This window comes from Octodon degus, unplaced genomic scaffold (genome assembly GCF_000260255.1).
Source record: "Octodon degus isolate 3935 unplaced genomic scaffold, OctDeg1.0 scaffold00060, whole genome shotgun sequence".
NCBI lineage: Eukaryota > Metazoa > Chordata > Mammalia > Rodentia > Octodontidae > Octodon > Octodon degus.
The window spans coordinates 4,240,741-4,251,520 of NW_004524636.1; the positions used below are offsets into that span (position 1 = coordinate 4,240,741).

At 47.2% G+C, this 10,780-nt stretch overlaps 1 protein-coding gene across 2 annotated transcripts in view; it reads left to right on the top strand.

Moving 5' to 3' along the window:
- Positions 1 to 1,074: 1,074 nt before the first annotated feature.
- The window catches only part of Chgb (chromogranin B), a 20,350-nt gene continuing 10,644 nt past the window's right edge, over positions 1,075 to 10,780 (top strand). Inside the window, exon 1 of one of the 2 annotated variants that reach the window (XM_023718641.1) lies at positions 1,075 to 1,107. Coding sequence is in view for 1 of the 2 variants with exons in the window: in XM_004634281.2 (XP_004634338.1) it covers positions 8,563 to 8,611 (49 nt within the window). In the remaining variant the exon portion in view is untranslated. Of the gene's footprint in view, positions 1,108 to 7,825; positions 8,612 to 10,780 lie in introns of those variants that run through there. The other variant, XM_004634281.2, reaches the window with a different exon arrangement.

The window sequence follows — 10,780 nt, forward strand, 5'->3', positions numbered from 1 at the left end:
GAAAGAGGGTTTCATCATTGTCCCCAGGGTGACTCACAGTTCTGAAGGCTTTGGGCCATGACTGGCCCCAGTGCTCTGGGCCTGTGGAGAGGCAGTTCCCTGTGGCAGGAGTGTGTGACAGAGCGAAAGTGTTCTGCTCAGGACTCGGAAAGAGCACCCAGCCCCAGGCAGAGTGTCAAAGGGGAAGGAAAGCCAGGCAAGTGCTCTGCCTTGAGCTACACCCCCAGATTCTGTGTCACTCTAATTCTGTGTCCTTCCTGTGTCTCCATATCCAAAGCTCCCTCTGCTGCCTCTGGGGAAGACCACTGTTGGGATTTAGGGGCCACTCTAACCCAGTGCGAAGTTACCTTAACTGCTTACATCTTCAGAGGCCCTGTTTCCAGAATGAAGCCACCTTCTGCGGCTCCAAGTGGACATGAATTTGGGGTGCCCTACCCCACTCAGTGCCTTGGGCTTGGACACGCAGTCTCCCAGCCAGGCACGTGGGAACTCATGTGTGCTGGCCCGGGGTGGCGCTTGCGAGCGCTCCACAGGCGGCTTCCGTGGCTCCGGTGAGGGACAGCCCACTATTTATAAGCTGGGTTCTGTCCTTTAATTTCTCCCACCAGACCAAATTCAAGCTACCGCTGTGAAGTTCAATGCAAATTGAAGTCCACTTGCTCGCTGGCCTGAGCAAACTCTTGCCTGAAGAGCACAGTGTGCTGCAGGCTGCTTCATCCTTACTGTCACTTGCCATCCTGCGGCAGGAGAAGCCTCTCTGATGGGGCTTCCTGGAGAGCCAGCTCAAATCCCCTCCTGTGGAGCCCCTGAGGCTCGCTGCTTGCTTCTGGCATCCATACGGCCCCACCCGCTTGCATGCATTTTCCTCCAAGGAAACACTCAGGACCCTGCATCCCACTCACAGGCAGTGCTGGCCCCCAGTGGTATTTCTGCTTTTCGTTGTCCAGTTTCGTGGTGGTGCAGACGCAGTGCAAATGTACCTGGTGGAAGCCAGAGCTCTTGCGCAGCCGCCAGGTCACCCTGTTCCAGGTGCGGAAGATTCTGTACTGGATGAAGCAGGCCAAGCCCTTGCCCTCTGGAAGGGGAGCGGATGCTCCCACTGAAGAGGTGGGTACAACAAAGGAGCAAAACATGATGCTGTTTGGCTGGGAGGGACAAGTGCTTTGGAGATCGGCAAACCTAGCCTATACAAGGGCACTGCAAGTGCAAAGGTCCTGTGCAGGAGTATGATCAACAAGTTGCAGGCCCAGTGTTGCCAAAAAGTGTATGTGATGGGAAAGTGAGAAGGGATGTGACAGAGGTGACAGGAAGAAACCCAGAAGGCTGGAAGCCAGCGTAAGGACTCGCTCTGTGAGGAGTCAGTCGAGCACTCGGAGCAGGAGTGGCCCTGTCTGACTAATGAGCTTGGTGCGTAGGGTCGGGCCCCATAGTGTGCTACACTACAAACAGGCAAGCTCAGAAGCAAGGAGGCCAAAGATGAGCCCTTCGTGTGTGCAGGTGACTTGGTGCATGCCTCTGTGAACATGCTGAAAACCCCACTGAGCTGCTCGCCGCCAGCTTCCGTCATATGTGCATTAGAGTTCAGTGCAGTTGTTATGTTTTAAATCACAACAGCAGCTGCCATATCCGGAATGCTACCAGAAACCAGGTGTGGTAGCAGAGGATTTCCCAAACCTAGCTCCTCTGCCGCACACCCCAGGCCTCAGGCTGGCACTGCTGCATCTCTTGCAGGTAAGGAGGGCGACTGTCACAGGTGGAGCTTACCTGTCCACAGTCACGTAGCCAAAAAATATCTTAGGTAGATTTGTCCTGCAGTCCCAAGCTTTTAACCATATGTTATACAATCTTGGAATACAGTGAAGATGGCTGGGAATGGGTTAGAAATGCATCAGAAGACTAGGCCAGTCATGGTGGTGTCCGCCTGTCCTCCCAGCATACTGAGGCAAGGAGGGTCACAAGTCTGAGCCAAACCCTGGCAACATGGTAACTCAGCAAGACCCCATCTCTAAGTTTGAAAAGTTGGCTAGCAATGGGGCTCAGTCAAAAGGCTCTGGGTTCAATCCCAAGTTCTGCCATACAGAAAGAAAAACGAGAGAGAGAGAGAGAGAGAGAGAGAGAGAGAGAGAGAGAGCAAAGAGAGGGAAGACAAATTACAAGAACTGATTTCCAAATGGTCCAGAGCACCCATAAATGTGTGCTGGTGCTGAACTCAGTGGCTCTCTGCTGACAGAGGCCCCAGGAAAGCCCAAGACTCAGACACAGCTGAGCCTGTATGTGTAGGGGGAAGTGTGTTGGTAGTGCGAGGTGAGAACTGCAGAAGGGCTAAAGGTGCCCTTGAGACCAACAACGCCTTAGCCCTCCCAGGCAGACCAGGGAGCCACTGCTGAGGTGGGGCCGGATGCTGCCGGGTGCAGAACTGAGATGCACGGCCTCCTCCCAGGAGTCCCGCGAGGCCTTCCTACCCACTTCCCATAGAAATGTCTGCTTCAGCAAGCTCCTGCCTCCGCAGGGTGTATCCTGTAGGCCCTGTGTCCAGGAGGAGCCAGAGTGGAATTGTTCCACTGAGCAGGCCATGACCCATGGGTTGCAGACTGAGGGGTGCTAAAGAGGTTCTTAATTGAGGGTGTCTCTGACAGAGCTCTGCACTGAGTCTGCAGTTTCTCCTGTACCCTCTCAGGGCTGTTAGGAAAGGGCTCCAAGGGACAGCTTAGATCCTGAGCCTCCCAGCGTTCATTAACACTTCATTGTAGGACTTTCAGCACACCTCTTCACTTTTGGTTCTGGTGTGGTGGGGTATCAATCAGTAAATCTTCTAATATTTACTTTTATACCTCACAATATGTCTTCTAAAAGACAAAAAGATCTAGCTGAGATTGCCGCATGCCTTAGTAATTTATAGCTCCAAGTATTATCACATTTATTGGTTTTTGGTGCTGGGAATTGAACTCAGGACCTTGCACTTACCAGGCAGGCATTTGTGCCACTGAGCTGTCTCCCTAGCACCAGTATCACATTTGTATGGCAATGTAAAAGTTTTGGTGCCCTTTCCTGAGATTTATGAATGAATGTAAAAGAGAGCAAATGCAGTTAGGGGAGAGAGAAAGAGGGAGAGCAACTCTTCAATAAAATTATGAGAAGAGACCCACTATCCATCTGCATCTTTGTTATCCAGAACAAAATTGCAGGCATCCCATCGTGGGAAGCTTCAGATTACCCACATTTACTTAATAGTAATGGCTCCTCAAGGACCATTATGAGTTATTGGGAAATAAAATATTCATAGGTGTAAAACTGAAATTAGCGTGCATGAATTTTTCCTGGAGTCTACATTTAGAGAACACATTTTGGTCGAGGAGTAGTCTGCCTGGGAGTGAGGATGCTCTAATGCTCACCATAAATAATTAAAACTTCTCCATCAGCAGAAGAACGGCTCCTCATGGAACAAAGCCAGCCAAACTGCTCAAAACCAGAGGCAGAAGCAGCTTACACTGACTCCTGAGGAGGAGTGCAGAGAAAACGGAGGAAATTTCGCGGGCAAAGGCGGCGAGGGAGACCTCACGGCTTCTGGAGTCTCACTTATTAGTCTCATCTTCAAAGTGGCAAGATTGCAGAGCATGACTCTGGCTGAGTGCAGGAAATAACACATATTTAATACCTAGACTGGAATGAGGCCACACTTCAAAAATCCCTAGGCAGAGTGCCAAGCAGCAAAGGCTTTATGCGAGGTTGGAGAGAAGCTCTGGGTGATCAAGACAGCAGAGACGAGGGCAGATGCTGCTGCGGACATCAGAATGGGATGAAGGCCTGACTTCTCAGCTGCTCCCTGCTCAGCCCAGCACTGGAGACCGATGGGCATCATCTCTGGAACCACAGCCAGACTTCTCAACCACTCCCCACCCTGCCCCCTTCTGCTCCAGGGCTTGGGGGAACCCTACAGCCACCCTGATCTTTAGCCCCATTCAAGAGACTGATTTTTCTCATTGATCTGAAGCCATTACTTTTTCTTTGGGAGGTTCTTTCTGGGACCAATCAGAACATTACATCGTCCACTGAAGCACCAATATGCATAAAAAGATGCAAACATTTCTCAATCCTATATTTCTCAGTTATTTTTTTCTCTCATTCCTGGGACAAAATGCCCAACACCCAAGATTAAGGAAGAAAGGCTTTAATTAGCTCACAGTTATTAGAGGTTTCAGTCCATACTCGGCTGGCTCCAAGGCTGAGAGGCACATGGCAGAGGGCAGCTGTTCATGGTGGCAGAAAACAGCAAAGAGCAAAGACAGGAGCAGTGGCTGCAGCGGCTAGCAAGCCTCTCTCCTTCCCTCATATTGTATTCAGGTTATCTGCCCCAGGACGGATGTAGCACTCACAGCCATAATCCCAGCACTAGATCACGAATTAATCACAAACTCTAGAAGCTGCCCCAGTGACTGCATGAAGCTTTGGGGGGACAACTAGACACAAACCATAACACAATATTACAGATACATCATCCTACACGTGCCCATTGTATACACAGCCTCCTACACGTGCCCAAGTTGGTAGGCAGACTCAGGAAACAGGTTCAGTTCTCCTTTCCTGACTGACTTCCAAGCATGTGTTCTCCAGTCTTCCCTGCTGACCCTGGAACAGCATCTCAGGCTCTGCACTCACTCTGGGCCATCCTAACAGACTTCTCTGAACCCACACTTCCAAGTAGGTGCGTGTGTGGCATTGCTCTCCAGACTAAATCCTGAAGTCAAAGGAGACCGGCTATCCTCAGCCGTGTTAGTCGAGCCTTTCTACCAGCAATTCCAGAAACAGACATTCAAGTAAAGAAGTGTGGGGAATGACTAAGATGAGCAAATGAGTACTTGGCCTTCTAGTGGGCTCCAGCATCTTTCTGTCTTGCCTCTGTGAAGTGCCACTGAGAGAGCAAGAATAACTTTTGTCCTAGGGCCAGGCCTTGTGCAAATGTGTAAAGAAAGTACAATGTAGCTTGCTTTCCTTCAACTCGAGGGATCCAGGAATGAAGATGTTCCCAGGGAGCTGCACTGGCGGAAGTATTGCATCACAGAAGAGCATCGTGTGACCTCCCATGTGCGTGGGCACATCGTCACCGTTCCTAAAAGCAACATGAAGTCAAGTAGGGAATTATGAGAGAAAACACAAGCTTGCTGACTGGACCGCTGGGGGGCTTGACCTATACACAATTCCTTTGTCTGTTTGCTTTCCGGCCCACCACACTCTGTCGTGTGTCACTGGGCAACTGTGCTTTCTGGGTTTTGTTCAAAGTAATATTAAAGGACAGAAAGAGAAAGATGGTCACTTCAATCAAAACTTCCCAGGACAACTGGTGAAGACTGTGGCTGTACTGCATCTCACCCCATCTTCATCCTGAGCTCTGGGTCCTAAGAAAAACACTGATTTTCCTTCTTCATCCTGCTCTAAAAGAATTCCTGAAAAATTCTCCCCCTGCAGCCATCTTTTTGCTTGTTTGTTTGCTTGGTGCAAAAAGATTTTAAATACTGAGTGTGTAGTGCATGCTTGTAAACCTAGCATTTGAGACACTAAGGCAAGAGGATTGCTGTGAGTTTGAGGCCAGCCTGAGCTACATAGTGAGTAGTAGTTTTTGTTTTGTTTTGTTTTGTTTTGTTTTTAAGATTTAAATGCGAAAGGCAAAAATCACAGAAAGTTTATAAAAAATGAAAATTTAAAAACAGAAAAGTTGAGCCTAAATGTGGGAACTGGCTGCAGGCCCAGGGTGCCTTTTTTGTTCCCTCCGCCCATCCAACAGCAACAATCAAAAGATCTTTCCTACTTCCCGACTGGTCTTAATGCATGAATGGCTCCGCCAGCTCAGGCTGTGAAGCCTCCGGACCCTGTTAGCACTGTTTAACCCCATTTTCCAAAGAAGAAGAGCAAGCGCAATGGCCTGAGTTCAATCCCGGATTCCACCAAGGAAAAAAAAAAGGAGAAGCCAGGTAAAGCACAGGGAGAAGTGGGATGCAGATGCCTGAGGGCAGTGGCCATTTTAAATAACCTTTTAAGGTGAGATTTGGACTAGGAAGGAAGCACTGGCAACCAGTACCTGCAAAGAGTGGTTGGAACCCTTACCAAACTTTTAACAGCTGAGGAAGAACCTGTCAGAATTGCATCAAGGGAGGGCCCCTCGGGACAGCTTTTTGTTCTAGAGGGGTTTTATTCATTATTATTATTATTTTTAATGTATTTAGTACAGGGTCTACAGGGTCTCACTTTGTAGATAAGACTCCTGTTTTTAGCCTCCCACGCTCTGGGATTAAAGGCATACATCACCACACCCAGTCTCAGTCACCTTCTCAGCAAGTCCCCACAGGTGGGAACAGCATGGCAAGCTGAGAATCAAACCCCAGGCACTGAGCTCTGCCTAAGCAGGTACTTTAGTCTGCTGAGCTATCTGGCTGGCCCCAAATAATTTCAGGTTATATAGCATTTATTTTTATTTTTTAAATTTTTTGCAGGGGTACTGGGGATTGAACTCAGGACCTTGTGCTTGCCAGGCAAGTGCTTATTCTATTGAGCTATCTCCTTGGCCCTGCTCTAGAGTTTTTAAGCAAATTTTTTGTGTGCTAAAAATACTACTTTGTTTGATTTGAAAAAATTTCAGATATCAGGAAAAATGCAAAAATGGTACAAAGTTTCCATATGCTATTTATTCCAGTATTGTCCAAATAGTAACATTTTCCCCCACCTGCCTTAGCACTGTCTCTAGATATATTTTCTAAGAGCCATTTGAAAGTAAGTGGTACATATTTCTTTTTCTGTATTTTTAGGACTCATAGTGATCCGCCTGTTTATAGCGTTCCAAGTGCTGCTATTACAGGCGTGTGCCACTGCACCCAGTCTCAGTTGCTGTCTCAGTGCGCCCCGGGGGCAGGGCTGGCATGGCAGGCTCAGGGATCGAACCCCTAGATCCTGCACCTGCTTACAGGCGCTTTAATCGACTGAGCTATTTGACCAGCCCTAAGTGGTATATATTTGCCTCTAGAGACCTTGATGTGTGTTTATGACAGCAAGGACATTCTTTCTAATTCTCAAAATCAGCAAATCAACATTAGCACAATATGATTATGTAATCCATACATCTTATTCCAATTTTACTAGTTGTCCCACAAAAATCATTTTAAATACTGTTCATTTAAAATTCTGTGACTTTCATTTGGGTGAAACAAAATCTAGCCTTTTAAAGAAGATGTAGCCATTCACTCACAGGCAGAACATTTGAGCCACATTAATTTTCAAGAAAAGGAATCCGAAACCTCATTTGAATTGTGCTTATAGACATCTTCACTCTCTGAGCGAAGAGCCCCAAGCGAAGCCTCCTTCGGTCTCCCAGTGTTGGTGTTATCAGATGAAGTTCTGTTCTGAGCGGGGCACTTGCCTGATGCTTTTTCCTGATTCCTCATTAGGCTAAGGAAACTCATGTCAAAAATGCTGTGAAGGATGTTTCTCCCTGCCTCGCACACAGAGCAGCATGCTTTCCTTTCTCACTGTGAAAGCCAAAGAGGACGCACCGCAGTAATTCCTACAAGCAGATAATTCCATTACCCACCTGGGACATTGCCTCTGTCTGTAAAGGAGTGGTTAAGAGCCAGAGTGCAACAACCTCCATGAGCGCCCATCAGAAAAAGGACTGGCTCACCTCATTCAATGTGACACCGGGCAGCTATGCAAAAGAAGATGCAGCTGTGTGGATTGCAGAGTAAACTAAGCCTAAGCCACAGATAGTGGTTATGACTCCTGATTCTGCAGAATGGATGGGGGAAACCTGAAATGTGGAGATAGAAGACATTTATAATACATCTTTTTGTACCAACTACTTAAACCCACTTGAATAAAGTTCTGCGTGGGGGTACGAATGGTGGAAGGATGGAAGCATGGATCGGTAGAGAGCTACAAAGACTAAGAGCAGAAACAGCAAGTCCCATATTCTTGGGCTGCACTGGAGAATTTTGAGGATCATCGTTCTTTTTTTCATTGTTCTTAATCAACTGTTTACTGCTCTCTCGTCAGTAGGAATCTTTTGCTCAGCTGGTAGAGGAAACACAAAGCAGACCTAGCCGTGCGCACGCTCAGCAGAACCGCTCGCGTCTGCATACGGCCTCAAACATGTTTTTATACTTGAAGGCGAGTGCGGAGTCGGGGAAGATGGAGACTAGCTTGGGCAAATGAAGGGGGCCTCCCTCCTCTCTCCCTGCCTCAGGCCTGCGCTTCCTCCCAGCCCCCTGGACGCCGCTTCCTGCGCTTTCTGCCCACCTGCTCTCCAGACCCTGCGCGCCCTGGCGCCAGAAGTGGCGTAAATTTCCGCCCACGCGCGCCGCGCCCCGGGGGCTGTTTGGTGACGTCAGGGCCGAGCGAGGGGCGCCTCCTCCCGGCTGCTCGGCCCTCCAGGCCTCGCGCCCCCGCCTGCCCTTTAAAAGAGTGAGGCCTGCGCCAAGCGCGCCACACCGCGGGGACCAGGACGCACGCTGTCTTCCCGAAGCACCTCCGCCTCGCCTTCCTCCTGCATCCGCCTCGCTGGTGCAGCCGATCCGGGCCATGCAGCCCGCAGCGCTTCTCTGCCTCCTGGGAGCCGCGGTGCTGGCCGGTGAGTGGGCGCGGTGGGACGTTCAGCACCGCGGACAGCACCACCCGGCTCCCCGCGGCTCCCGGCTGCGGCTAGCGGATGCTGGGAGCAAGGGAGGGCTGCTACTTGGGGTTCTTCGTTTCTTCTCTTCCCTGGGTGTTTTCCTTGGAATACCGCCCCCCCGCCCCGCGCGCGCTCGCGTTCGCCCCCATTTGACTTGGAAAAAGCCACAAGGCTTCCTAGACCAGCCTGGAGAATCTGAGATTTTTTAGAATAGAGCTTTCCTGCAGATGGGAAGACAGCATGTCGCCCTCTGAGGGAAGCCCACATTCCTGCTCACTTCTAAAATGTCACTCGCTCTCGCTCCCGGTCCGAAGAGATGCGCTGTGGTCAGATTTCTGTTTGGCTCTTAATAGCCAGGGGACCATAGAGAAGCAGGCATACGTGCAGCACCATATTAGCGAACACCTGCACAATTTCCTTTAGTAGTAGTATTACCATTATTATATAAACATGACAAGGCAAAACTAAGTCTTGCATGTATGTGAGATATACCTTTTTTTTTCTTATGTTCATATGTGTGTGCATTCATGTGTTTGTGGACAGGTTTAATATATTTGTGTGTGTGTGTGTGTGTGTGTTTTCACATCTGGAGAGAGTTAATTTCACATTCAAATTGATCCATTTTTCAGTTGAAGGTAAACTATACTAAATATTTTGGCTTTGTACTCATGAGAAAATAGAGTATAAAACAACCACAGACGTATCTCTGGAGTATTTTTTTTAAACCATTTTTGTCGATTTGGGAGAATGAAAATTTAAGTAGTACCTTTGACAGGTTCTCTTATGTGTGAAAGATTGTGAAATTAATCTTTCCATCTATTCTGAGTCTCAAAGATGATTTCTGAAGATGTGAAAGAATGTGTGTGTGTGTGTGTGAGAGAGAGAGAGAGAGAGAGAGAGAGAGAGAGAGAGAGAACTGAAGTAACTAGTCTTGAGACTACTGAGAAATATCCCAACATCAAATGGAACTCAAGATTTTCCTCGGCTGTTTAAATGATCTATAGAAGATTGTTCCTGAGACTAAGATTCCTAGCTAGCTTGAGATATTGGATACGAGGATTTTATTGGCAACAATTACAAAATCAAAAATGTTGAGACAAAGTGAAATCCAGTGGTAATGTACTGCAAGCCACATCCATTCAGAATTTTCTAATTTTTTGTCATTATTACAAATTGCCAATAAATGATCTCCATTTAATTAAATAGAATCAAATAAATAATTTAGAATTATATCTGGCCAAAATATTTTCAGCAGGGAATTGCTTAAGAGGCCATTGCTTAACAGGTACATTGTGTTATGAACCAGAGAGTGACATTTGAATTGAACTATAGTGTAAAATACTCATAGCTCTTAAATAAGAGACTATTTTAATGAAGGTTCATATTGTAATATCAGCAAAAATGGAGGTAGAATATTGTTTTAAAAGTGTTTCTATTGGGCCAGAGAGATAGCTCAGTAGAATAAACACTTGCCTGGCAAACATCAAGGTCCTGAGTTCAAGCGCTGGTACCGCTAAATAAATAAGTAAGTAAATAAATAAATAAATAAATAAATAAATAAATAAATGTATCTATTGAGCTATAACTCACACATCATGGGATCTAGCCTTTTACAGTGTCAGTGGTCTATAGTATGTCACAGATTGTGTGTCACTAGTATCCCACTTCAAAATGTTACCCTCAAAAAGCTGTCCCTGTGTCTGTTACCAGTCACCTTCCCCCACTCCCCACCCCAGCCCCTGTCAGTAAGATGGGACATCCTTTTTGAGTAGTTTGTTATTTGGCAAAAATCACAGAGCTGCAGAAAACCTCAGGAAACAATATAGTTCATTTTAGATCCTTAAGAGCCTTTACAGGAGCCTGTCTGGGGCAGCTACTGTGTCCTTTAAAAATGAGTATGTGTGAAGTAGCCACAAAATATCTATGTTATACTAGGTAAGATGATTTTTGCCAGCCAGATCTTGCCTGCCTTGAATTTTAGAAGGAACTTGGAAGTAGCCTATTAGTCAAAGAACTCGTTTAATCTAATTTGCAGCTATACTTTCTGTTCTTTTCTTTCTTTCTTTCTTTCTTTCTTTCTTTCTTTCTTTCTTTCTTTCTTTTTCTTTCTTTCTCCTCCTCCTCCTC